This window comes from Leptosomus discolor, chromosome 1 (genome assembly GCF_034619465.1).
Source record: "Leptosomus discolor isolate bLepDis1 chromosome 1, bLepDis1.hap2, whole genome shotgun sequence".
Classification (NCBI taxonomy): Eukaryota; Metazoa; Chordata; class Aves; order Leptosomiformes; family Leptosomidae; genus Leptosomus; species Leptosomus discolor.
Genome location: NC_141391.1, coordinates 74,471,854 through 74,498,877, shown reverse-complemented (window position 1 = coordinate 74,498,877; position 27,024 = coordinate 74,471,854). Strand labels below are relative to the sequence as shown.

General features: G+C 41.6%; 1 protein-coding gene across 1 annotated transcript in view; it reads right to left on the bottom strand.

Annotated features, from left to right (window-relative positions):
* The window catches only part of GABRG3 (gamma-aminobutyric acid type A receptor subunit gamma3), a 332,651-nt gene that overhangs the window by 137,738 nt on the left and 167,889 nt on the right, over positions 1–27,024 (bottom strand). Inside the window, exons 4-5 of the mRNA XM_086482208.1 lie at positions 22,080–22,300; positions 19,466–19,548 (exon numbers count right to left, since the gene is read on the bottom strand). Coding sequence (XP_086338334.1) covers positions 19,466–19,548; positions 22,080–22,300 — 304 coding nt within the window. The remainder of the gene's footprint in view (positions 1–19,465; positions 19,549–22,079; positions 22,301–27,024) is intronic.

Sequence of the window (27,024 nt, the reverse complement as noted above, 5' to 3'; positions counted from 1 at the left end):
GTCTCCACTTGGACATCAAGCCGTTGACCATGTCTCTTTGAGTGTGACCACCAGCCAATTCCTTATCCACCAAGTGGTCCATCTGTCAAATCCATGTCTTTCCAATTTAGAGACAGGGCTGTCTTGCGGGACGATGTCAATGCTTTGCACAAGTCCAGGTTAATGACATCAGTTCCTCTTCCCTTATCCACCAATGCTATAACCCCATAACAGAAGGCCACCACATTTGTCAGGCACGATTTGCCCTTAGTGAAGCCATGTTGGCTGTCACCAATGACCTCCTTATTTTCCATGTGCTCTAGCATGTTTTCTAGGAGGATGTGCTCCATGATCTAACTGGGCACAGAGGTGAGACTGACCGGCCTGTAGCTCCCTGGGTCTTCCTTTTTTCCCCTTTTTAAAAATGGGGGTTATGTTTCCCTTTTTCCTGTCAGCAGGAAGTTCACCAGACTGCCATGACTTCTCAAATATGATGGATAGTGGCTTAGCCACTTCATTTGCCAATTCCCTCAGGACCCGTAGATGCACCATTTCAGGTCCCATGGACTTGTGCACCTTCAGGTTCCTTAGATGGTCTCAAATCTGATCTTCTCCTAGAGAGAGCTGTTCTTCATTCTCCAAGTCCCTGCCTTTGTCTTCTGTAACTTGGACAGTATGACTGGAGCACTTGCCAGTGAAGACTGAAGCAAAAAAGTTGTTGATTCCCTCAGCCTTCTCCATGTCCTAGGTAACCAGGTCTCTGGATTCCTTCCAGAGAGGGCCCACATTTCCCCTAGTCTTCCTCTTATCACCAACATACATATAGAAGATTTTCCTTTTGCCCTTGATGTCCCTGGCCAGATTTTATTCTATCAGGCCTTTAGCTTTCCTAACCTGATCCCTGGCTGCACTCTCTGCATTCCTCCCAGGCTACTTGTCATTGCTTCCACTCTTTGTAGGCTTCCTTTTTGTGTCTCAGTTTGTCCAGGAGCTCCTTGTTCATCCACACTGGCCTCCTGGCACCTTTGCCTGACTTCCTATTCACTGGGATGCATCGCTCTCGAGCTTGGAGGAAGTAATCCTTGAATATTGACCAGATATCTTGGGACCCTCTTCCCTTCAGGGCTTTATCCCATGGTGCTCTACCAAGCAGGTCCCAGAAGAGGCCAAAGTCTCCTCTCCTGATGTCCAGGGCAGGGAGCTGGTTGTGCACCCTCCTTGCTGCTCTAAGGATCTTGAACTCCAGTATCTCATGGTCACTGCATCCAAGGCTGCCCTTGAGCTTCACATTCCCCACCAGCTTCTCCTCATTGGTGAGAACAAGGTCCAGCATAGCTCCTCTCCTCGTTGGCTTCTCTATCACTTGGAGAAAGAAGTCATCATCAACGCATTTCTGGAACCTCCTGGATTGCTTATGCTCTGCTGTGTTGTCCCTCCAACAGATATCAGGGTGGTTGAAGTTCCCCATGAGGACCAGGGTTTGTCAATGTGGGGCTGCTCCTATCTGTCTAAAGAGGGCCTTGTTTGCTCGGTCTTCCTGGTCATGCAGCCTGTAGCAGACCCCCACTATGATGTTCCCTGTCCCTGCCCTCCATATAAACCTGACCTGTAAGCTCTGAGTCAGCTCCTCACCCATCCCCAGGAAGAGCTCTATGCATTCCAGCTGGTCATTGACATAGAGGGTGCCACTCCCTCCTCATCTACCCTGCCCGTCCTTCCTAAAGAGCCTGTATCCTTTCATTCCAACACTCTAGTCATAGAAGCCGTCACGCCATGTCTCCATGATGCCAATAAGATCATATCCCTGCAGGGGTGCACATGTATCCAACTTGTCTTGTTTATTCCCCATGCTACATGCGTAGAGGCATTTAAGTTGGACCCCTGATGAACTTGACATTGGCTGTAATTCCTTTGTGTGGCCCTTCAGGTACTCTCCTGTTGACCTGTGATCCCGCTCCAAGCTCCGGGCATCTATTGCTGGCAGTGGGATCAGACTGGTAGGAGTGGGATGGATTGAGGTTACCTGCCCTCAGCAACTTTAGATTGAAGCCCTTTTCACCAGCTTGGCAAGCCTATGACTGAAAATGCTCTTCCCCTTCTCTGACAGATGGACCCCATCAGCCCCCAGTAGACCAGGTTTCTCAAAGTGAGTCCTATGGGGTAAGTAGGCAAACCCCTGGCTGTGGCACCAGTCCCATAACCATTTATTGATTCACCAGATTCTACTGGCCCTTTCAAATCCCTTCCCTTTGACTGGGAGGATTGATGAAAAAGCTACCTGCGCTCCAGAGCTCTTTACCACCACTCCCAGTGCTCTGCAACCTTTCTTGCTACTCTTCAGACTGCTCCTGGCTGTATCACTGGTGCCCATGTGAAACATCAGCAGTGGATAATAGTCAATAGACTGTACGAGGCTTGGTAGTCTCTCATTGACATCCCTGATATAAGCCCCTGGTAAGCAGCACACCTCTCCAGAGAATGGGTCAGTCCAGTAGATGGGTGCCTCCGGCCCTCTCAGAAGACAGTTGCCTGCTACTATCACCTATCACCTTTTCTTAGTTGTGCTGGCTGTTACATGGGGAGCAGATCAGGCTGCCTTGCTCAGCTCCAGCATCTCTCCTGGTGTGACGGGTCTTTCATCTTCAGTCTGCAGAGAGGAGAAGCGGTTTTGCAAGGGCACCTCAGGCTTCGGGTGAAGTCTCTTCCTCCTGCAGGTCATTGCCATTGAGACTTTCCATTCTTCTGCATTATTGGCCCCCTTCCTTCTGAGTGTGCCCGTGAGGGAGTTTTCAGCTGTTCAGCTGTGGGCTGTGGGTCCACTGCAGACTGTGCTTGGAACCAGCTATCCAACTCCCTCTCAATCCCCTTGATGCTATGCAGCCTGCTCACCGCCTCCTGCAGCTCAGCCACCTCCCACAGGAGTACCCCTTTTGCAGGCAGGTCTGCTGCCTGTCCCTGCCCAAGGGGAAAGGTCCAGGAATTTCCTGCAGCCTGAGGTCTCGCCACAGCCTCTCCCTTCAGCAGCTCCATCTGAGTGGAGGCATTGGCTGCCGCTGGATAAATAGTGCAGACCCCCAAGCTGGAGCTGCAGCTTTTGCTCTCAGACAGGTGCCCACCATTCTGCCTTGAGGGTCAGGAAGGATGAGTGCCCTTAGCCTGTGCAGGTGGTCACAGAATGGTGCCCTGTTGCTGGGTTCTATGTACTTCAAGCCTCTCCACTTGGCCAGTAGAATGCCCCTCCTTTGAAGAGGTGCCCTCCCTGCGCACCCTCCCACCCAAACTGTCACTCCATGCCCTATTTGCCCATCCTGTTCATGGCTGTGGAGAAATGCTAGGCTTGTAAGGTCATTATGCCCTGGACAGAACAAGGATGAGAGCTGAGCAACTTGTTTGCTGGTATGTGCTTCTCTCTTCTAGAAACATTGCAAGGGAAGATAACAGCTGAAAGATGGAGCCTTGCAGAGGCAAGAAGGCTCTGTTTTGGCTAAACAGTGCAGGAAAACTGTTTCAGCACAAAACTACGATGCCCTGGAGTGAAACTTTTGCTTAACTATCTAGGAAATTAATATTACAGTTAACACCCCTGCTTAATTCTATACATATGTGACTATGTCACTCAACTGTCTGCCTAAATCATGCTATATGTAACCCGTGGGACAGAAAACAGAGAATTAGAGAATAAAAAGAGGAGAATAAGGGGTAAAAATTGGGAGAAAGGGACTGAAGATCTAGAAGAGACAGTTGACGGGCTGTGCTTCTTTTCCTCCACCCAAGATAGGGATGCCTTCTTGGTAAGAACTGCGTCTTCGCCCCTGGCGAAGAATACTCAGGGACACTTGGCTAGCCTTATTATAGTACATTAGCGCTATTGTAGTAAGTGCATTTATCAATGGCAATTCCGCACCTGTTTTATCTGTTGCTTTAATGAATTATCTGTATTTGCAACTTTGCGAAACTGCTTCAGTGAAAGTCCCTGAGAGGGCTCTGACAGGCAAATGTCACATCCTTACTCTTAACACAACAATGGCACTCCTGGTCACTGGCACTACCCAGGGCTGCCCTTTGTAGGGGGGCTATGGGTGGCCGCTTGTTTACCCCTGGTCCCACCCAGGCCTCGTTAGCTGCTCTCTCTCACGAATGCTGCCAGTTCCTGGCAGTCTCCACACTCTCCAGGGTTTTCCCTGGCTCGGGAACCTCCCTTGCTGTCTGCAATCCCCCACTCCACTGCAGAATGTGCCTGCACCAGAGCTGATCGCTTCGGTGAGTGACGGTTAATGGTGGTTACACCGTGTTTAAATCTGCCACTGTTCCTTCTGGCCCCGCCAATGCCTTGTCAGCCACTCTCTCTCATGGGTCTCCATGCTTTCCAGGGGTTTGCCTGGCTCAGAACACCCACCCTGTTCACTGTGATCCCCTGCTCCACTGTGGAACAAAAATATTCAAAAGTATATGATAAGAAAATTACTGGAAAAATGAGTAGTGAACAGCAAAAGCTGGTCAGTTTGTTTGAGTAAAGGACAAAAATTTCAGATCAGTTATTATTTCAACTGATGATTATGAAACAATGTAGGAAAACAAATTCACAGAAAATGTGTGAATTGTGTGACAGGTATGTATATGGCATTGTTTTACATCTTTTTATGCTTAAGTCATGAACAGTGAAATAATTACACATTTTCTTTCTCTATTCTCTTTTTATTCTTGGTCTACTTTCTGTACTACCTCTCTATGTTCTCTCTACTTTCTAATTCCAAGCTTCTTGTCACTGTGAATATCTTACCCTGCAATTCAGTCATAGTTCTTTGGTTTTCTGTTCCTCTGTGGGTTGCTTATATCATAGATTTTTTGGAACTGTCTTTTCAAACAAAGGCATGACTATCGATTTTCCTCTGCTATCAACATCTGCATCACAAGAAGATTCTCTAGTCTTTAAATATCCTTAGTTGTTCCTGGGCTCCTTCTCTCAGCTTGTGAATTCTTCCTCCCTTATTGTATGTAATTGTCCGGGTGAATGTCACTTGAGGCTTGTTGCTCCTATGCAGAGGCCACCTTGACCTTCCAAGCAAGAGACACCTTCTAGGTGTTAGCCTTACAGTTTCACAGGTGGAGCTCAACTTCTGAACTCCTTTCTGTTTCTTGCCAAAGAATGAAAAAGATGGAAGGAACATTTTTCCTTGCCAGACCTGAGGAAGAGATTTCTGACCACAGTCAGTCCATGCAGGACTGCAAAGAAAGATCAGGAAGGTGGAGAAATGAGTCACAGGTGGAAGACAAAAGGATGAATAAAAAAAAAGGTGGGGAAGGAGAGGAAAAAGGGAAAATTAGAAGAAAGGAAATGGAATTGAAAGGAAGGAAGGAAAAAAAGAGAAAAAAAGGAGGAGGAAAGGAGAAAAGGAAAGGATTGTACAAGATAGGCATGGCTAGGAGGTTTCTGAAGAAAGTTGTGAAAGGTAGGAGGTGATTCTGTGGGGACTAAGTGGCAGAGAAGAGAGGAAACAGGTCTCGTGACAAGAACCAGAAGTAGTGTCTAATTTGATCAGAGTGGAATGAGCTGCTGGAGTCAGTCTCAGAGTCCTTGTGTACTGTTGTGGTGTGAATGCCAATAGCCAATGGGTGGAAGAACAAGCTATAACAGCAGCATGCCAGGAACCTGAAAATCAATTCCTGGAACTTGCAGAGTGGGGAGATCTCTAGGGAAATAAAAGGATAAATTCTATATCTTGCTTGACTTTTGAGCATATTGCCCAACTGTATTAGTCTTCGGAAGAATCCGCAGCACTTGATTAACAAAAGTTTACCTTCTTCAAATAATGTACCAGTGATTGCTGGTGGTAACAACCATTGTACAATGAAAAAATGCAGAAAAAACATTGCCATTTCTAATAGGACATATACTCAGTCATTCAGAAAAATAAACTGTGAAGATGAAGCTGAAACAATTTTCAGTTCTTCCGCCCCCCCCCCCCCCCTTTTTGAGCATTAAGAAAGCCAACACTGAAAACTGATTCTCTTAAAAATTTGTCAGTGAAAGATGTTTTTCACCACAACACAGAATATGAACAAATTGCTCTACAAGGAAGACTGAATGTTTTAACATAAATCTTGTTTTGAGTGTGAAAAAGATGTTACAATAGAGTCTGTCAGGTTGGAAGGGACTTCAGGATGTCTCTAGTTCAACCTGCTGCTCAAAGTAGAATTGATACTGAATTCAGATCAGATGTCTCAGTGCTTTATCGAGTTGTGTCTTGAAAATCTCCAAGGACAGAACCTTTACAATGACCCTGGACAACCTGCTCCAATGCTCGACTGCCCCTGGTGATTTTTCTTTTCCTTCTATCAAGTCAGAACCTCCCCTGCTTCTGGTAATGACCATTGTCACATCACTCCACCGTGCACTTCAGTATAGCATCTAAACATTAAAGAATACTGCCATGCACTAGGCATTAATGTGTTTTGCTTTGGTTCCTACAGTTACGTAAGATACTAGTGAGAAGACGCTCTTTGGTGGCTGTAACAAATCACAGTGATCACAATTATAAATGAAAGTGCAACTGTCATTCTGGAACTGCAGAAACACCTCCTTTTTCCTGCTGAAACTCCCATACAGGTAGTGACCAGTTTCAGCTTGCTTAACTTTTGAAATCTGATAGTACCACAGACTAGAATTTCTGTCTGCCAATTCTGTTCAGCCTTGACATAAGAAATGCTGCTATATTTTGCACAAAAATCAATAGAAACCTACAGTACAAATCTCCCAAACAACTTTGAGGTTTGCAAGTTGCTGCGAACAGCCTTTTATCTTCTTCTTTGCAGTCTTGTGTTGGTCAGACAAGAAAAGCTTTAAAGATTTTAAGTATGGACTTTTGGGAAAGGTGCTGGGGACAAAAAGAAAGAAAAGAAATACCATGTTATGAAACACTTGAACATCTCAGTTTCATTTTAATCACAAGAGATGTTTATCCAAGAGTTTTTGGTTGCATTCTCTGGCTGCCAGAGGCAAGCAATGTTGTCTTATTGAAATGTTGATTTTCAGACAATTGCTGTGAACAAATACACCATTCAGACCTCAAAGTTCCCTTCTGTTGAAAATCATCGCTTGCAGGCAAACTTCTCCATACTCATTTGGTCTAGTAGATTCATCTGAAGTCAATCAATACAGTAAGAAAATACCTGTAAGGTACAAACATGCACCTCTTGCTACTTTTCCTTCTTTTTAACTTGAAAAGAGCAACTGACCGTCCAGAATTAAAACATGGACAACATTGACTGCTCTAAAAGGTTACCATTCTTTTCCTAAATGAGGTGGTATTTTCACTCCCTTTCAGAAAATTCATAGGACATACTATGAGTGAAAAATAGCTACCTTTTTTTTCCCTTAGGTGATATGTTTTGAAATGCAATAAGCATATTGACTTCACCTTCTGCATTGAAAAAATCAGAGAGTCAGAAATGATTAAACGGTAAAATAGCCAGTGTGTGATCAGGCCACTTACAGGCAAAATGAAAAAGTATATTGAGAATCTCTCCATTGTCCATTTAAGATGCGATTTGAAACTAAGCATCACATATTCAGTATTTGAATGCCTCAGGATGCTATAGGGTGGATACTTCTTTCTATTGAGGACCAAAAATTCTTAAAATCTTTCACAAAGTTAAAATATTCATCAAGTATATTCATGAAAAGGAAAAGTTTATATTTCACAGGAATAAACTCTTTCCAAAGGGGAAAAAAATGTTTTCCTTGAAAAGTCATCAGCTCTGACATTCAGCCTTCATCAGTTCAAATGGCATGAGATATGCAGAGTATACCATTGCAACACATGAAGACTATAATATTAACAGATTTCTCTTAAAGCACAATTATAGGAAGTGTGCATTCAAATGTCAAATCTGTTAATGCAGGTTAAAGAGAAGACTTATAAGCATAGCAGCATCAGAGTGCCTCAAGGCCATAACTAAATATTTCATGTATATTCCATTAAGAAAAATTAAAGGACAGTCAGTTTGTCCATTTCAGAGGATTCACAGTAGGATTTGTTCTTCTGTTTGCTTCATCTTGTTTAATTCTATGTAGCTTTTGCATGTTGCTTGTTTCCTTAGTAGCTGAGCACCTGCCAGTAATTAAAAGATTGAAAACTATCACATACCTGTTTTCTCATCCTTTCTCATTCTTCTAGGTGTGTCTGTAAGTAAGCGGGTTTGTGCAGAAGGATGCATGTCTGTGAGAGCAAGAACAGAGATTCTTTTGACATGTTTGCTGTTGTTATGCTCATTTTGTTTGTGTTTTTACTGAGGACAAAACTGGAACAGAAGATGGTGAAATAAGGATGGATTTTCTTTTCTAAGATATTCATATACAAATCAAGGACTACATATCAGCCTTTCACACATATGATTTTCTTCTGTTCTAGTCAAGTCAATTAGGAATTTAGATGGCTTTAATATATCCTGGGGCATGGTATGGAATACCTTGAGTTTAGGGATCTAGACCATGAACTTTGTTCATCTTTTCACTGCATAAGGGGCCCTTGTCAAGCATGGAATAGCTCTCATGTGGTTTTCTAGTAAGGATGAACATAGAAAGATATTGATGAAGGAACTAAATACTGTGAACCTCAATTCATTCCTCTTCCTGATAATCACATTTCTTTTAGTGACAGTCTTGTTTTTTCACTGGTAGTGGTTTTCCAAAGGGAAGTAACGCAGATGTCAAATCAGGCTGGAAAAAACGATATTAACTGGGATGTTCCCTGAACTGATGCACTTGGGGCTGACCAGGCAGAGGAGACAGGTGCAGCTAACCTTGCTCACCAGTGCTCACCAAAAGACATGAATGCAAATGGCAGAAAAAGCAACAGACAATATGAAACAGGTAGTCTGATTAAAGTTACATCACAACTGGTGAAGCTGGGAGAACTTCTGTGCTCCTAGATGCTCCTACCCCCATCAGGACATAATAAAGTCACACACCAGCTCTCCTCATACTGCCTTGGTTTCCCTGGGAAAGAAACTCGGGTAGAAAGAACTAGAAAGGTGCCTCAGTGTCTTCTGCACAAGCTCTCCAATTTGGCCAATTACCCCAGAAAAGTATGTACCTTTTGTTCAATCTACACGTCTCCCTATCTTTTCTTTCTTATGACTGCTGGAAAGAGAGTGCAAAGATTTCTATTCCAGAGCATCCCCACATTCAGAGAATCATAGAATCATACAATCATAGAATAATTTGGGTTGGAAGGGACCTTCAAAGGCCATCCAGTCCAACCTCCCTGCAGTGAGCAGGGACAGCTTTAGTTAGACCAGGTTGCTCAGAGCCCCGTCCAACCTGACCTTGAATGTTTCCAGGGATGGGCCTTCTATCACCTCTCTGGGCAGCCTGTTCCAGTGTTTCACCACCCTCATCTTAAAAAATTTCTTCTTTATATCTAGTCTAAACCTGCTCTCTTTTAGTTTAAAACTATTACTCCTTGTCCTATTACAACAAGCCCTACTAAAAAGTTTGTCATCACCTTTTTTTAGAAGCTCCCTTTAAGCACTGGAAGGCCGCTTAAGGTCTCCCTGGAGCCTTCACTTCTCCAGGCTGAACAACCCAAATTCTCTCAGCCTGTCCTTGCAGGAGAAGTGTTCCATCCTTCTGATCATTTTTGTGGCCCTCCTCTGGACCTGCTCCAACAGGTTCATGTCTTTCCTGTGCTGGGGGCTCCAGAGCTGGACGCAGCACTCAAGGTGGAGTCTTGCCAGAGTGGAGTAGAGAGGCAGCCTGTATTGATATCAGAGAGAGTCCTGACCCACTTGAAGTACCTTGCACTTGGCCTTGTTGAACCTCCTGAGGTTCAAACATGCTCACTTCTCAAGCTTGTCCAGGTCCCTCCGGATGGCATCCCATCTCTCAGGCATGTCAACTGCACCACTCAGCTTGGTGTCATCTGCAAGCCTGCTGAGGGTGCACTCAATTTCACTATTTATGTCATTGATGAAGATACTAAACAGTACTGGTCCCAGTATGGATCCCTGAGGGACACCACTTGTCACTGATCTCCATCTGGACATCGAGCCATTGACCACTACCCTCTGGATGTGACCATCCAACCAATTCCTCATCCACTGAACAGTCCACCCATCAAATCCATACCTCTCCAATTTAGAGAGAAGGGTGTTGTGGGTTACTGTGTCAAAGGCCTTACAGAAGCCTGGATAGACAACATCCATAGCTCTTCCCTTGTCCGCTGATGCAGTCACTCCATCATAGAAGGCCACTAGGTGGTCAGGCAGGACTTACCCTTGGTGAAGCCATGCTGACTGTCTTGAATCACCTCCCTGTCCTCCATATGCCTTGGCATAACTTCTAGGAGGATCTGTTGCATCATGTTCCCAGGCACAGAGGTGAGGCTGACAGGCTGGCAGTTCCCAGGGTCCTCCTTTCTACCCTTTTTAAAAATGGGTGCAATGTTTCCCTTTTTCCCGTCTCCAAGGAGTTCATCTGGCTGCCATGACTTTTCAAATACCATGGAGAGTGGCTTGGCAACTACATCAGCCAGCTCCCTCAGGACTCTAGGATGCATTTCATCAGGTCCTATAGACTTATGTGTGTTCTGGTTCCTCAGGTGGTCTCAAACCTGATCTTCTCTTACAGTGGGAGGGGCTTTGCTTCCTTAGTCACTGCCTTGCGGTCCATCCACTCAAGAGATGTGGGAAGAGAGGTTGCCAGTGAACACTGAGGCAAAAATTTATTGAGTACCTTAGCCTTCTCCTTGTCTGTTGTTACCATCTGCCAGGCTTACTCATCAGGAGGGTTACACTTTCTTTAACCTTCGTTTTCTGTTTGACTTATGTGTAGAAGCCCTTATTATTCTCTGCACCCCTTGCCAAGTTCAGCTCCAGCTGTGCCTTGGCCTTCCTGATCCCATCTCTACACAACCAGGCAGCATCCCTATACTCTCTCAGGATATCTGTCCCTGCTTCCACTGCCTGTGTATCTCCTTCTTTCCCTTTAGTTTGACCAGCAGGTCTTGACTCATCCATGTCGGTTTTTTGCCTTTCTTGCCTGATTTCTTACACCTGGGGATTAAGAGCTCTTGCAATCTATGGAAAGCATCCTTAAAGCTCTGCCAGCTCTGTTCTGCTCCCTTGTCCCTGAGGGCAGTTTCCCAGAAGCCCTATTGACTAACTCTTGAAGAGCTGGAATTTTGCTTTCCTAAAATTCAAGGTCCTGACCTTACTCTTTGCCTGACTCATATCCCTCAGGACTGTGAACTCCACCAGTGCGTGATCACTGCAGCCCAGGCTGTCTCCAATCTTGACATCATTGATTAGCTCACTTGCGTTGGTGACCATCAGGTCCGGTATGGCATCCCCTCTGGTAGGGCTGCATATTACCTGGCTTAAGAAGTTATCCTCAATGCATTCCAGGAGTCTTCTGGATTGCCTACAGCTCACTGTGCTGCTTTTCCAGCAGATGTTGGGGTGGCTGAAGTCCCTCAGCAGGATGAGAGCCTGCGAGGGCAATGCCTCCTGTAGCTGGAGCAAGAAGATTCATCAATAGGATCCACTTGATTGGGCAGCCTGTAGTAGGAACCAACAAGGTTCCCTTTGTTGACTTGGTCTCTAATTCTTATCCATAAGCTTTCAACCTGCTTGTGGCTATTCACAAACAGCTCTTCACACTCTATTCTCCATGTATAGTGTAACCCCTCTGCCCCTCCTTCCTCGCTTGTCCATTCTGAACAGCTTGTAGCCATCAATAGCTGCACTCTAGTAATCAATGGCTACAAGCTGTCTGGTACAACACGGCTACATTGTCCTGTGATGAAATTGTTAGAGAGTGGCAAAACCAGTCTCCTTTTCTTGTTAAAAAATATAACACAAAGGTGTGTGCTCTGTATATCACAAATATGAGCTTTATATGTCAGAACTTACAAGCGCAGGGCTGCCAGGAATTCACAAGTTATGGACCACCCTCTCCATAAAGATGAGATTCATTTGCAAACCAGTTATCACATACCTAAATAAGCAATTGCAATACCATAAACATGTAGTATGTAATAGGTGTTATATTACATTTAAAGAGAAAGCTGTTTTCTTCCTGCATGTGCATTTGTGTCACACTGTCAAATGTTTGTTTTTAAAAATAAAAAAAAATAAATCCCGCATTGGCACATGATAACATGCTTAAAGGGGTTTTGTCTTCAAATAAACTCTGAATATCATGCGATCCATCATGAAATCACGGGAACTAACAATGATTGTCACACGGCAGACACTCCAGGGCCTTTTGCTGATACGTTCAGCTGTCAGACATGCAACCAGCCACCTGCCTTGCTTCAGTATTTTCTCTTATTTTCTTCTGACACCATAAGCATAACTTAGTCAGCTAAATATATTCCTGCAAAAAAATAAATCAAACCCACCACTCAAAAAAAAGCCTTAAAGGCATTGGTTTTTCTGGTTTAAATCTTACTGACAGAAAATTTAGAAAAGCAAGACTGGTTGCTTTGATAAGCCAGACTACCTCTGGGATTTTTGGGACTTCCAGTCTCCTTCTTTAAATATAAGTCAGAGCGGGGGGGGGGGCTCCTATCCCTGAAATACAGTCACCTGTCCTAATCTTCAGTTCCTGGAATAAAAGCATTTGTTTGGCTCTGCAGCAGATTACCTAGAGAGTTTGCACTGTGACATGGGCTTCCCATTTTCCTCAGGAAACTGTGCAAGGTAGATGGAGACACTAAGGATCCTTGCAAGACTGTTGCAAAACTGGGTTAGGTGCCAGGTTCCTGGAATAGCCTACCATCAATACAGAGAGTCTCAGGAAGAGTTTGCTGGACCCAAGATATCATGTGTTAGGCATTTTAGGCTTCACTAATTAGCACTTGCTGTAATTTTACTCTAGGGTCTCATTTTTGCTGGAAGTAACGGCAGCTGCTGCCTCTCCAGAGGAGCCCTCAATCTTGTGGAGAAAAATCTCAAGAGTCGCTATAAAAGGAGAGAGACATTTGGTCTGCTGCTAGGCCAAAACCTTAGCTCTTTGTGAGGAACAGAAGAACAAAGGATAATACATTAATTAACCACTGCCATCAACTCTCCTTGATCATCAGGGAGGCAATGGACAACTCTCAACCACAGGGAATTTTCACTTTTTTTCTACAAAACAGAGATCATTTGTATATTGGTGACTATCAGATCTAATAACAGACTGGTTTAAGTCTATTACTCTTATATCACAACATATTGTATAAATTTGGAACCAGCATTGAACCATACAGCTGCAAATGTTTGGAAAGGTGTCTCTGATATACCTTGAGCAATGAGACAGAAGACAAACAGAAAGAGTAGTGCCACGCTAATGCTTACAGTATGCACTAGTTTGGCATGAACCTACTATAAATTAGATTTAGAAAGCGTGGCTTTACAGTGAATGTACTTATACCATGGATGAATTGACCAATTTCGTAGATATATAGTACATCCTATCAGGGCAATTAGATAAAAGTTAGCAGAACTTCCAATGCAAACTAACTTGTAAAATTTTTATGAGTCCTGGCATTGCTATAAAATAGACTGATAAAAATCTAAAAGATATTTAATGCAGCGCCTTTTACGTATTGAGAAATGTATTGAGTCACACACAGAAAAGCAGCAGCAAATTAGCCACTAGTGAGTAGTCAAGGCATTGGATAAATATTTGACTATCTAAGAAACAATACTTTATGTTAGATAAAAAAAGAAACACCTGCAGGGAATTTTAAGGAAACCTAAGGAGAGTTAACAATTGAGCAATCCAGTGGTAGATAACACTCAGAATGGCTATTGGAACAAAGAAATGAAGTTACTCATGTAGGATTATAACATATTTCAAATTCACTATATCCAGGTGTCATTGTGGGTACCTCAGGGAAAAAATGCTTAGAAACATTAATGTTAAGGTTAACAAAAGCAAAGATCCCCACAGAATCATTCAGTCCCCATAAATCTTTGGAAACTTGTCCTTGAATACTGCCTTGCACACCAGTAAATGTTTTTGAAAAAAAAATACGTAATGAAAACAGTAACGTCTGAAAGAGGGCAACAGAAATAAAAAGATATGGAAATGTCTTTGTATGAGAGGGATTAGCAGATGAATAGGAGGAGGGATTTATCATACACAGGCTTCACATATTGTATTCATGAATTGTCATACACGACAAAGTCATATGCTAAACAGAGGGTTTGGGAGGAAACTTTCAAAGGCCAAATTTTCCACAAATACATTTCTTTTTTCCTTTCTACAAGACCTCTTTATATTGACTATTCTCTGAAAAAGCCTTCTGAAGAGAAGGATGGATGCATCCTTAATTTCTACCTTCCTAGAAGACAAAAAAATCTACAATAGCTAAAATATGCTCGTCACAAAACCTGAATCAAGAATTCCATTGATGCCTCATGATCTGGTTCAGCCCATTACTGAGAGCACAGATGGGAAGTTCAGATGTGGATTAAATCTCTTTCTGTGCATTGCAATGTCTTCCTAGCATCTTTAATGAAACTCCTCTTGAGATATGAACATTAAACTGTGTTCCTTCTGGCCTGCTCTTTATCAGCAGTAAAATTCTGCCCTCAAATTTTATTAATGATTCTGCTGATGATACATGAGATGAAACAAAGCACAGCTCCTTCCACAAAACCAGCATTTACTTTTCTAGGCTAGAAGAAACATACTGAAATTGGTGAAGACAGCTAGTTCTGTTAGAAAATTAATGATATGAAGCTCAAAGTACTGCTTGCATATCCATAAGAGGTTTCACATTCAAAGGGGTAATATTTGATTGAACTGAGTTTATATTTAGAAAGACAGAATCTGTTTCTTTCAAGCACTATGTTAGATTTGGATTAATTTCTTTTAAATAAATTTCACATTTCCTTACTTCTTTTTCTGCAATACATGTATGCTTTTGCACATCACTTGAAAAAAAAACTTGAACTTTTAGATGGCTAAAAGTACATGTTTTAAGACCTGACTGAGCAACCTAGACCATCAATAGCTGGAAATCTTGCTTTCCCTTATTTTCAACTGAACTGAAAACACTTGTATTGTTCGTGAGCCTTTGTGTGCATATTTTAGTGTTTGCAGTAGGAATGGTATGCCCACCCTTTCCTGCCTTGCAGCAGTCCTCCAGAAATGGGCAATTCAGGACACTGTAGACCATCTTACTAAGGAAAAGATATGTAATAGGCTACAAAAAAGGTCATCATTTCTATCGTCTAAATCTAAGGTTCGCTTTAAAATTAACAACAGCGTCTGCAGTTTGATAAGAACAATGGCAAGAAAAAAAAAAAACAATGAAAACTCATTAATCCATTCAGCTTGTTATTTTTATTCTGGCATCTTGCACTGCAGCTTAATATTAGTGCATCTGGTAAAGCCTGAAGTATGACCTTACAGATTTTTTCAGACCTCAGGTATGCAGCTAGCACAGAGTTCCAGCATAAAGCTCCCTGTACATAATTAAAAAGTTGACCAGATGCCCTAAACAAGGTGTAATGGGTTTGTAATCTTCACTTTGGTATCACTGTCATATGCTGTCGACTGAAGGAGTGTAATGAATTTAATCCTGAGCACACGGCTGTGGAGAGGAGGTGAAAGTTTGTGCTGGGCTGAAACAATTAACACCTCAAACAACTAGCTGTTGTGCAGGTGTGGATGCAAACATGCTCACGTTACTCTGCAGTGTGCCTAGTCCTCCCAAATTAAGAAAATCCAGAACATTCAGCAGTCCCACCAGTGGCTGACAAAGGAAAACCAAAACCATGTAAGCCAGCTGGAAACCAGTCACATGACGACTCTAATGGAAAAGAGTTCGTTCAAGTAGCTTAGCTATGCAGACACTTTTGCCTACTTACGCCTACTCCCTCAGAATAAAAGTGCTCTTACTCCCTCAGAATAAAAAAAAAAATAGTGGCCCTTAGTACAGAGTGATCTCATTATGCTTAATAGCTCTCAATGCATTTTTCTTCTAATGATTTGTCCAAACACTTTTGAATCCTTATAAAATTTTAGCACCTACAATATCCTGTGGTAGGAGTTCCACAATTAATTGTGCTTAACTTCTCATTTCCAGCCTGCATTTTGCTTCCTGTGTCTTATTTGTTTATTCCTGTGCTGACCTTGATCTTCCTTCAGGCAGAATACCTCATGTTCCTTACAGATGTTTATGTGAATCCTTACTACCTCAATAAACTAAATTTTATGGCAGAATCCTGACGTTATTTCCACAATGCTCAAATCAGTGCTGAATAGAGATAACCAAGACAGTTTAATATATTACTTCAGTACCAAAAGTAGCACAGCAGCCTCCCTTGACTCAGGAGGATAAATTAACCCAAATGAAGAACAACACTGACAGAGTATTTTTATGCAGTAGTACACAGTACTTTAAAACCATATGAAGAAAATGTGATCATATAGAGCAAAATCCATCAAAGATTGCTACATTGGGATCAAGTCACAGCATCAATTCTTTCTTCACATTCACAGGGAAACGCACATTCATACCATGTATTGGCATTGATGCCAATGTTGTAGCACCTCTGTATTAAGGAATCCTGCTTACCACATGTGGTTGATCAAACCAATCTGGTACACAGAGTGCGAAAGAGCTCTTGCATTGCATAGCAGCCCTGCATTATGCCACAGGGCCCAACTTTTCACATAAGCAGTGTGCTAACTGCACATCTACACAAGGATGGCAACCACAGACACACACCTATCACGTGTCCTAATATGCCAGATGATTCATCTTACCGTGTCACCTGAAGCATGTACAAAACTTGCACAAAGAGTAAAGAGCTTTCAAATTATTTCAATACTTTCTAATTGCTATAAAAGAGACTAGAGAGCTCCAAGAACTGATCTTGAACAAGATTTTCCACAGGAAGGGGTAGGTAGGTTTTAGTAAACACTTTTAGCACGCTGAGGTGGTCTCTTGTTTATAAGCCACTGTTTTCTCTTATTCATTCTGGCAACCAGACCAAGTAGAGCTCAGTATTCCCACAGAAGGAATATCAGCTGTCCCCAGAGTAAGTGTAGGGTCAGGGTGTGAATTAGTTGGCACTAGAGGAAAATGCTCTAGAAACAGTTTGAGATTAGTTTCACATTTCTGAAATATCAAGGGAAATTTATATAAAAAGTAAGAAATTTCAAATATTAACCTTGTTCATGTGTGTGTAGAGATGTAGGGAATATTCTCCGAAACTTGTGCTTTTTTGTGCTTGCCTACAGTGGAAACTGTGAAGATTTGTCTGTGTGCTGGGGAAAAAAAAAAAAGGAAAAAGAGGGAACTGGAGCTGTGCTGTGAATTCTACAACCATTTTTATTTCATTCAAAGACATCCATCTTGGAATCCATAATCAGCTTGTCCCCTCAGAAACTTGTCATAGCAGGCAGCAATAAATCATTCAGGCACTAGGCACTCACTCAGTCATTCACTTCGTAAGTCCCACTGAGTGCCACGTATCTTGAGACTGCTATGAATGTACACAACACTGAAAATACACCCGAGTTATGAAATAAAACAGATCACAGGAGATGTCCTACTATTATAATATTAGTAGTGTTAAAAGTATTCAAGGAAAAGCACACAATCCAACATGAACCTAAAGAAATAAAGTCTTATTATCAACATGACCAAAAATGTTGACAGAACTATAAAATATTATTTTAATATTCCTCCATGAGTTTTTCCATCTGGCAGGAAACTACAAAGAACGCACATTCAGCTTCTGCTTGATCCTATGCAATCTCCATCTCCACAGACAGTTGTACATGTATGACTGTAATACATGTATGTTTTCAAGGGCAGAAGGGCTCCGAGCTAATAGATCTAAATTAGGAGGAACCTCAGCAAATCAAGATGTATTTGAAACTTCGCCATGGAGCGGAGCCTTCTCAAGTTCCCACTGGTATCCTCTCTCGTTGAATAAAAAACACAGAGCATAACTTACTTGTGTTCAGCAACAGTCTAGCTATTAGGGAATGCAAGGTTTGAAGTGACTTCCCTGTTTATTAGAGTCCACCTTCTTTGGATATTGCTAGCACAGGACCTATCAAATTTATGTGGTAGGTTTAATTAGTACCTCTGGACTGGGGTTTAATTTCTAAGATCACACACTCCTTTCACAGTACCTCAACAAATCAACAGCAGATTGCCAGCAGATAAGAGCAGCTTTATGCAATAACTAAAGATAGCTGAAGTTCATATAGTTCAGTGACAAGTGTTCATCAGTAGGAAAGCTGATTCAGGAGCTATCTATCTCTTGTTCACTTGAATATGCATATATTTTACACATGTGAATTAAATACTGTGTATTTTTGCCCAGGCTCACATATACATAGATCACAAAAAATGGCAATGCAGTGATAATGTTTTGGGGGAAAGGAATATATTTACACTGGCAGATTTTTTAAAAACATTTGCCTGGGAAAAAAGAATAATACACTCCGGATTAGCTGAAATTCAAATCTGGTTTCTGATTATCACTGTTTGTATACTATTCATAAAGGGAAATCAATACCCTACTATCACAACAGCATATCTATTATGAAGACATTAAATAGTGTTATTCTTCTATTGCTTTTTAAAGAGATGAGGGAGAAAATGCTATTTTCTAAACACAGAGACAAAACAAAACATTTCCCATTCACTTTTGGAGAACACTGATCCTGAGTCTTGGAGTTTATCAGAAGAAAAATCTTTAGTAGAGATGCTTTTTAAAATCTTCATAAAACATTTGCATTGAGTGACTTTGGATTACAAAACTGTGCAGGTGTACCCATGAGCAGACAGCTTTCAAGCTTTTTCAAATGAATCAGCATGAAGATAACTTTTCCTCACAGTAATACTGGACCTCAAGATTAACTCACCTGACTTGTTTCCCATCTGTTTCACCAATATATTTGTTTTGCATATCAGATAGGTTTTAAATATACCAATAACACCACATAGCATACAACATTGGGACTATTGGACAAGCTGAGCAATAAAAGGAAAATTAAATTTACAGTAGTTACACCATTTACTTTTATTATGGAACAGAGAGGCATTACCATACTACTTGCTATAAACTCAGATGTTCAGAGATTGCTGGGCATGTCCCCAAGCTGTGCACCTCCTCAAGAATACTGCAATTTCTACTCTCATTTGCATGTCACATGATTGTAAACATTAACATAGCACAGACTGGTATGAATATCTGCTCCTGCTGAAAGTGTGACTATAGTATCAACTCAAAAGGCTGGTTCTGGCAAAAATAACAGAGTAAATCTGCAGAAGATTTCATGGCGTAAGTCCATCAACTAGGAGTGCTAGAGAGGTAAACAAAAATTCCCTGAATATTTGAGCAAAACTAAACTTCCTATACCTGTTGTGGAACGGCTGAACAACCTGACAGAAATCAGTATTAAACTCATGCCTCTGAATACTAGTCATATACAACAATAATACATCAAAGCAATACTTACAGCTAGAGAATATCAGAGGACATGAGTGTTCATCCATTGGGAAATTGTGCAGCTGCAGCTGGCACTCAGCATTGATGGTAAGCCTGTGGAGAAATCAACTACACATCAGCACAATGACCAGCCACAGGGGAAGGCAGGGTAACCTTAGGTATCATGCAAGAACTCTTTGACATCTGTAAGTAAGACCTGAAAGGAAAGGACTGTATGTGCAGATTGTTCATTGACTATTTAGGCCTGACCCAAACCAATAATGATTATCTAAAACCACAAACAATTTCAGACATATCATTAAGAGTTTCTTGATCCCAAGAAATCTGCACATATGTTTTTCTCTAGACAACTCATCGTTAAAGGACATAGGATGGAAACAACTCTTCCTTACAAAAATAACAATAAATATGGCTGATGTGGTGGTACGTAATTCCACAAAATTAAAACCTCATAAAGAATGATAAACAACATTCTCCACGTTTACTTACAGTGGAATTTGAAATTTTTTCAGTCATAGAATCATAGAACGGTTTGGGTTGGAAGAGACCTTAAAGACCACCTAGTTCCACCCCCTCCTGCCATGGGCAGGGACACCTTCCACCAGACCAGGTTGCTCAAAGCCTCATGCAGCCTGGCCTTGAACACTGCCAGGGAGGGGGCAGCCACAGCTGCTCTGGGCAACCTGTGCCAGTGTCTCACCACCTTCACAGTAAAGAATTTCTTCCTTATATCTAATCTGAATCTACACTCTTTCAGTTTGAAACTGTTACCCCTCATCCTATCACTACCCTCACTGATGAAGAGTCCCTCCCCACCTTCCCTGCAGGCCCCCTTTAAGTACTGGAAGGTCACTACAAGATCTCCCTGGAGCCTTCTCTTCTCCAGGCTGAACAATCCCAGCAATATCAGCCTGTCCTCACAGGGGAGGTGCTCCAGCCCCCTGATCATCTTCATGGCCCTCCTCTGGACCTGCTTAAGCAGCTCCATGTCTTTCTTATGCTGGGGGCCACAGAGGTGGATGTAGTACTCCAGGTGGGGTCTCAAGAGGCTGTCCCTCAAAAAATAACTCTCTGTATGTCATTCTCAGTTGTACAGATGTAACAAACAGATCAGCAAAAATGTCTTCAGCCCCACTTGAAAGCTTGTTTTATGGACACTACGAATCACAAAGGACACTACGAATGGAGCTGATTTTAAAATTAGTATTGAAAAGAGATAATCTTCAGTCTGATATCTTACAAAGTAAATGTATTTACCCAGGTATATCGCATTAAGTGCTAATTTACTATACAGCCTTTTTCAGGAACAGACACTACATTAATTGCATGCCTGCAACATGCTATTAACACCTGACAGTACCAGGGCATAGAGTAGTTACTGCTTTCAAGCCATACCAGTTCTGTGTGCTCAAGTCAGATATATCGTTTCTGAGTTACACAGTGTTATCAATGAACAATGATCATTCCAACAGCTTTTCCTATGTAAAAATGAGGCTGACCAATGTGGGCAAAAAGGACTCAAAACATCTTTCACAAACTAAAAATACTCATTGAAACAATCCACTGGTCAAGTATTACCCCTTTTTTAGCTGTTTTAGACAGATTTTGCAGTCCATTCACAAATAGTTTCTTTAGTGATAAGTATGTAAGTGTAACTACTACTAGGTAGATACTTGCCCTGAAATACTGAAACAAGACTTAATAGAAAAATCAAATAAAAAAAAAAACCCAACCCACCCAAGAGGGTATTTGGAGTTGACATCCTAATCATCAAAGTCTTTAGTTAAAGGCTACTGAAATAAGCAAGAGTTCTTCTCAGTGGAGCAAGCGTAAGACGGGAAGGGCACTAAAAATATCAGTAGTTTTTCCAGCTGTTTAATTTCTTTCTTATTGTTTGCCAAAGACTTTTTACTGGAGCCCACCTGCAGTTGAAAGTATAATCAGGGTATGCTGTTGCACTGAGAGGGCTCAACACAATTACTGAAAAAAACGTAGCATGAAGAGGATATTTCTGAAATAGTTGCTGTGTGGAACATGGCTTATGGCAAAACTCCCTTCTGAGTAATTCATCTCTTCCATAAGTAAACACATATTTTGATTTCCACAGGCTTTTTTTTTATGCAAATATGTACAGTATTTCTAATACCCTACAGTTGATGGTATCACAAAGATTAGAAAAACTCTAAAAGCCTTTCCTTCAGCAATTCACCCTTGTGATGAGATGTGACAGACTATCTATCAGCGTGACTTATTTGAAGAATCAAGTATTGGCATTAGCATGAATCTAGAAATACTTTATCCAGCCTTGCATATAACTCTGATCAGAAAGATTCTGACCGGTTTTATGGGACTACATACTCCTGATTTTATTACAAGCACTAAAAAGCCCAACTTCTACAATTTAGACAGATCTATTTCCAATTCTCAAGGTTTCTTTTTTAGAAAGACGAGACTTTGTTTTTTAAACTCAGCAGTACTTACGCCTGAATATTTCAGTATTTGTCAAGCACAGTCAGGTAAGCATCAGGAAGAAAACAGCAGAGAACAAAGATACTGCTGAAAATTACTACTACTACACCAGAGGTGGGAGAAGCTTTCAGCCCTGCACCTTGCCAAGTGCTTACCTGAGGGTGTACAAGATCTTGCCATCATTCCATATGCGGAGGAGCTGGTTGGGGGTTGTGATCCAGTGAGCCTCTGCTGTCTTCGAGTTACGAAATATCGTGTCTGGGATCCAGATCAAGCCAACCATGTTGCTGTTCAGAGTCAGTATTTTCATGGTGCTGTTGAAGCGAAGACGGCTATCTGTCCACGTCTGGGCAAAAAATATATCAATTTGATATTCCTGCAATGAAAGCATGATATGCAAATTGATATCAGTTCCATACTTCCTACTACTATTTGGTGTTTGAGAAGGTATTTCCTGGTGTAGAGCAGCAGGATACATTCATGCCAATGGAACAATGTTTTCTTTTTTTGCTGCCTGAGGAAATAAATTTTTCCTTTTTTCCCCCTTTTTTCCCTTTCCAGCTACTTTAGAAAACAGGCCAAACATCTTACTTGCCTTGGTCCCGTGCCTTAATAATTTCAGCACTAGCATGTTCTTTTCCATTGTCTTTGAAAAGTTACAGTTACAAGGTACAATTTGTAGAGACCTCTTTAGAATCATAGAATCACAGAACAGTTTCGGTTGGAAGAGACCTTCAAGATCATCAAGTCCAACACTTGTCCAAGCTCTACCAACACCACTAAACCATGTCTCTAAGTACAACATCTACTTGTCTCTTAAACACCTCCAGGGATGGTGACTCCACCACATCCCTGGGCAGGCTGTTCCAATGCCTGACAAACCTTTCAGTAAAGAAATTCTTCCTAATATCCAGCCTGAACCTCCCCTGGTGCAACTTAAGGCCATTTCCCCTTGCTCTATTGCTTGTTACTAGGGAGAACAAACCGACCCCCACCTCGCTACAACCTCCTTTCAGGTAGTTGTAGAGAGTGGTAAGGTCTCCCCTCAGCCTTCTCTTCTCCAGGCTAAACAGCCCCAGATCCCTCAGTCGTTCCTTATATGAAACATACTCCAAATCCTTTACTAGCTTGGTAGCCCGCCTCTGTACCCTCTCCAGCACCTCATTGTCGCTTTTGTAGAGAGGGGCCCAAAACTGGACACAGTATTCGAGGTGCGGCCTCACCAGTGCCCAGTACAGGGGCACGATCACCTCCCTACTCCTGCTGGCCACACTGTTCCTGATATAGGTCAGGATGCTGTTGGCCTTCTTGGCCACCTGGGCACACTGCTGGCTCATGTTCAGCCGGCTGTTGACCAGCACCTCCAGGTCCCTCTCTGCCTGGCAGCTCTCCAGCCACTCCTCCCCAAGCCTGTGGCGCTGCATGGGATTGTAGTGGCTGAAGTGCAGGACTCGGCACTTGGCCTTACTGAAACTCATGGAATTGGCCTTGGCCCAGCGATCCAGCCTATCTAGATCCCACTGTAGAGCTTCCCTACCTTCAAGCAGATTGACCTTTCCACCCAGCTTGGTGTCATCTGTAAACTCACTGAGGGTGTACTCCATCCCCTTGTGCAGATCATTGATAAAGATGTTAAACAGGAGTGGCCCCAGTACTGAGCCCTGCGGGACACAGCTTGTGACCAGCTGCCAATCGGATTTAACTCCATTGACCACAACTCTCTGGATTCGGCCATCCAACCCGTTTTTCACCCAGCAAAGCGTATGCCCATCCAAGCCAAGAGCAGTCGATTTCTCTATGAGAACGCTGTGGGAAACAGTGTCAACTGCCTTACTAAAGTCGAGGTAGATAATAACATCCACAGCCTTTCCCTCATCCAACAGGTGGGTCACTCTGTCATAGAAGGAGATCAGGTTTGTTAAACAGGACCTGCCCTTCACAAACCCATGCTGACTGGGCCTAATCACCTGGTTGTCCTGCATGCGCTGCATGATGGAACTCAGGATGATCTGCTCCATCAGCTTCCCTGGCACAGGGCAGACTGATAAAAGAGGTGTGAAAGATGAACAGGAGCAATACACGTAAACTGGAGAATGGTAAATTCTCCTGATTATGGCAATGCCTTTTGGGGAGCGACTTGTGTAAATTCAATAAATTTATTGTTCTGCTTGTTATCCATTGTTCAGCCACTCTTTTCCAGGCCACACTACAGCAGAATTGAAAAGGCATATTCACACATCTTTACAGACACCTCATGTACCCCAAAAACTAGCTTACTGCCCTTAATAGCTAACATAATTTACATTAATCTCATCCTTTCTTTCACTCCGTGTTTACTGCTGTGTATCTGTAGGTAAGCAGTCATAGTACGTACAACTGCAGAAATTAAAATACATAGGGAAAAAATTATACATGTGAACATATAAACATGCTGATTCATGCATTTAATACCCCATGGAAGAAACTATGTAAAACCAGTATTTGAATTGTGAATTCCAGCCACCAAAGGCTGGGAAAGGACACATTTGATTTGCTTATGTTCCTCTTTCTCTTTCCAGACTGCTCTATCTGTGAACCCTGTGGAAATGGCCATTGGAGCGTGACGTGAAACACCCTCTCAGTATCGCAGGGCTGGCTGCATCCAAGACAGAGACAGCGTTTGCTGATGTGACACAAAGCACATGCTCTCCAATGCAGGCTAATACAAGGTCTGGGATAAACCAGAGGAAAACAACTCCTTAGGTCCTCTGGTAGATGCACTCTTGGTATATCTGAGCAAAGGAGAATTAAGGCTGTGTGGAAAGTCTGGTATGTCTTTGCCTTTGACCTCTTTGAACTTGTTTTTATTGCATTTTTTTTGTCTGTTCCTAAGTTTTAAAAGGGAAGGTGTAAAAGGAAATGCTATTACACAAACAGTATTGTATATTTTTTTATCTATAGATCATTAGAAGAGCTTGTAGTCTGAAGTGAGGACAGAATTTTTGCTAAGAGCTATCTGATTCTCCTGCGCTATTACGTTTTTGGCAGGCCATCCTTCCAAAGTTGATGTTACACCAGAAAACCTAATTCACTGACTCTGTAATCCTAGTCCAAAACACACTCTGGGCCTCTCATCTCTAGATGCCAAATGATCAACAGGTGCATAAGTGGTGCTAGCATGTATCCAAATACCAGGTAATAGATCAGTTTAGGAATTAAAGCCTAGCCACCAAAGGCATTAAGAAACATTTTTTTCATAGCCTATCTCGCTACTGTTTTTCATTGTATTATTAGTTTTATTTTCTCACGGAAGCTGATAGATTCGTATTTGAGGAGGCTTTTCTTTCATCTTGATGAGCACAAAGTCTCACATCTCCACACACTTAAAGGATGCGACATAATGTACACATTACTCAAATTAATTTTTTGTCCTTCTTATTCAAAAAAGGACACCCTTAATTCACCAGGTTTAAGATGGGAGGGTGCTGATCTTGTTTCTTTATGATCAACTCTGTATCATTTTAGTCCTTGAAAGTCCAGTGGCAAGAGTTTGGCACAATTAGCTTCTATAGCGAGGAATATGCCAGACATGTCTTTGGGTTTCTTCAAATGCTGAGTGGAGTGTCTTTTTTTTAGCTCACATGTGAGAATCAGTATTTATAGAATCAAAGACCATTTGTATACAGCTGGCTAATGACAGCGCTGTCTTTACAGGACAAATTTTTGCATGATATTCATATTTGAGCTTATTTTATATGAATATTTTATTTTGACTAAATTTAGGAGCAGCCATAATTCCCTTCTAATATATCGTACATATATAATGATATTTAGGATTTTAGGATTTAGGATATTCAGGATTTCTACTCCGCCAAAGGAAAGAAAGTCCTTGAGTTCCGTAATACATTGTCCTGAGAAGGTACTGCAGCTAGACCTGAGCAAAGTACAGCATAAGTGTATCATTGTGGTTTCCACCCAGGTAAAGTACTCTGGCTGAGAAACAGATTACATTAGCCTAGAAGCAGGCCCATGCTAAAACCACTGCCTGTTTTGCATCTCCTTTACTTATTACTGCAACTAGAACACATCAGCAATGATCATGATTCAAAATATCTCTGCAATGGGCCACTGTAACTTCATTCACCTTAATAAAAACCTTTCAATTCAAATGAAATTGTTCACCAACTTTTTGAGTTATTCAGTTCTTTTAAAAATGCATTTTGCTTTTTGTAAACCGAGGTCATAAAAAGCAAAGCGTCATTTTTTAAAAGAAAAGTAAATTAAAATTATTTGAAATCAGTTGCATTCACTTTTTCAACACTTTACCCCTATTTTTTAATTTAAAGTATTTACAATGTTCAGTCAGAATGTACAACCAACAAAACAAAATTTTCCCAGTAAAAATAAATGCACATTTCCATTTAATATCTGAATTGCAATTTCATCCTTTTTATTCTTTCCATTAATCCTTTTTAGAACTGAATGTTAGATCAGTACATCCTTTACATTAATCTTTGGAATTGCTTCAGTCTTCAACCAAGCAGATAATGGGGTATGATACTCATACATTCACTCTACTAGGAAGGGACAGAGGTGACTTTCGAAACTAGTACTCAGTTCTTCACTTCCAACGGAGCTAAGCCTGTGCACACTTCAGGAAAATTACTTTTATCCTCACTGACAACAGATACTCAGTTCCCAGTGAAGTCAATAGCTTTCATATACTGCTTTGCACAAAGCTGGTACAGTGATCTCCAACACACAGCATCCAACAAGAAGCTACCAGAAGAAAGGTTTCTATGTTGGTCTCATTTACAGGTCAATATGATATGATATGATATGATATGATATGATATGATATGATATGATATGATATGATGTGATATGATGTGATATGATGTGATATGATGTGATATGATGTGATATGTGATGTAATGTAATGTAATGTAATATAATATAATATAATTAATATAATTAATATAATATAATATATAGGAATGCTTTTTATTTGCTAGCTAATACCTGGCATTTTAGATCTTTATGAAATGTAATGGCTGCACTTAAGAGAGTTCAAGCAGGACATCAGTTTTCAGCAAAATAATGTTTCAGATGAAGCAACAT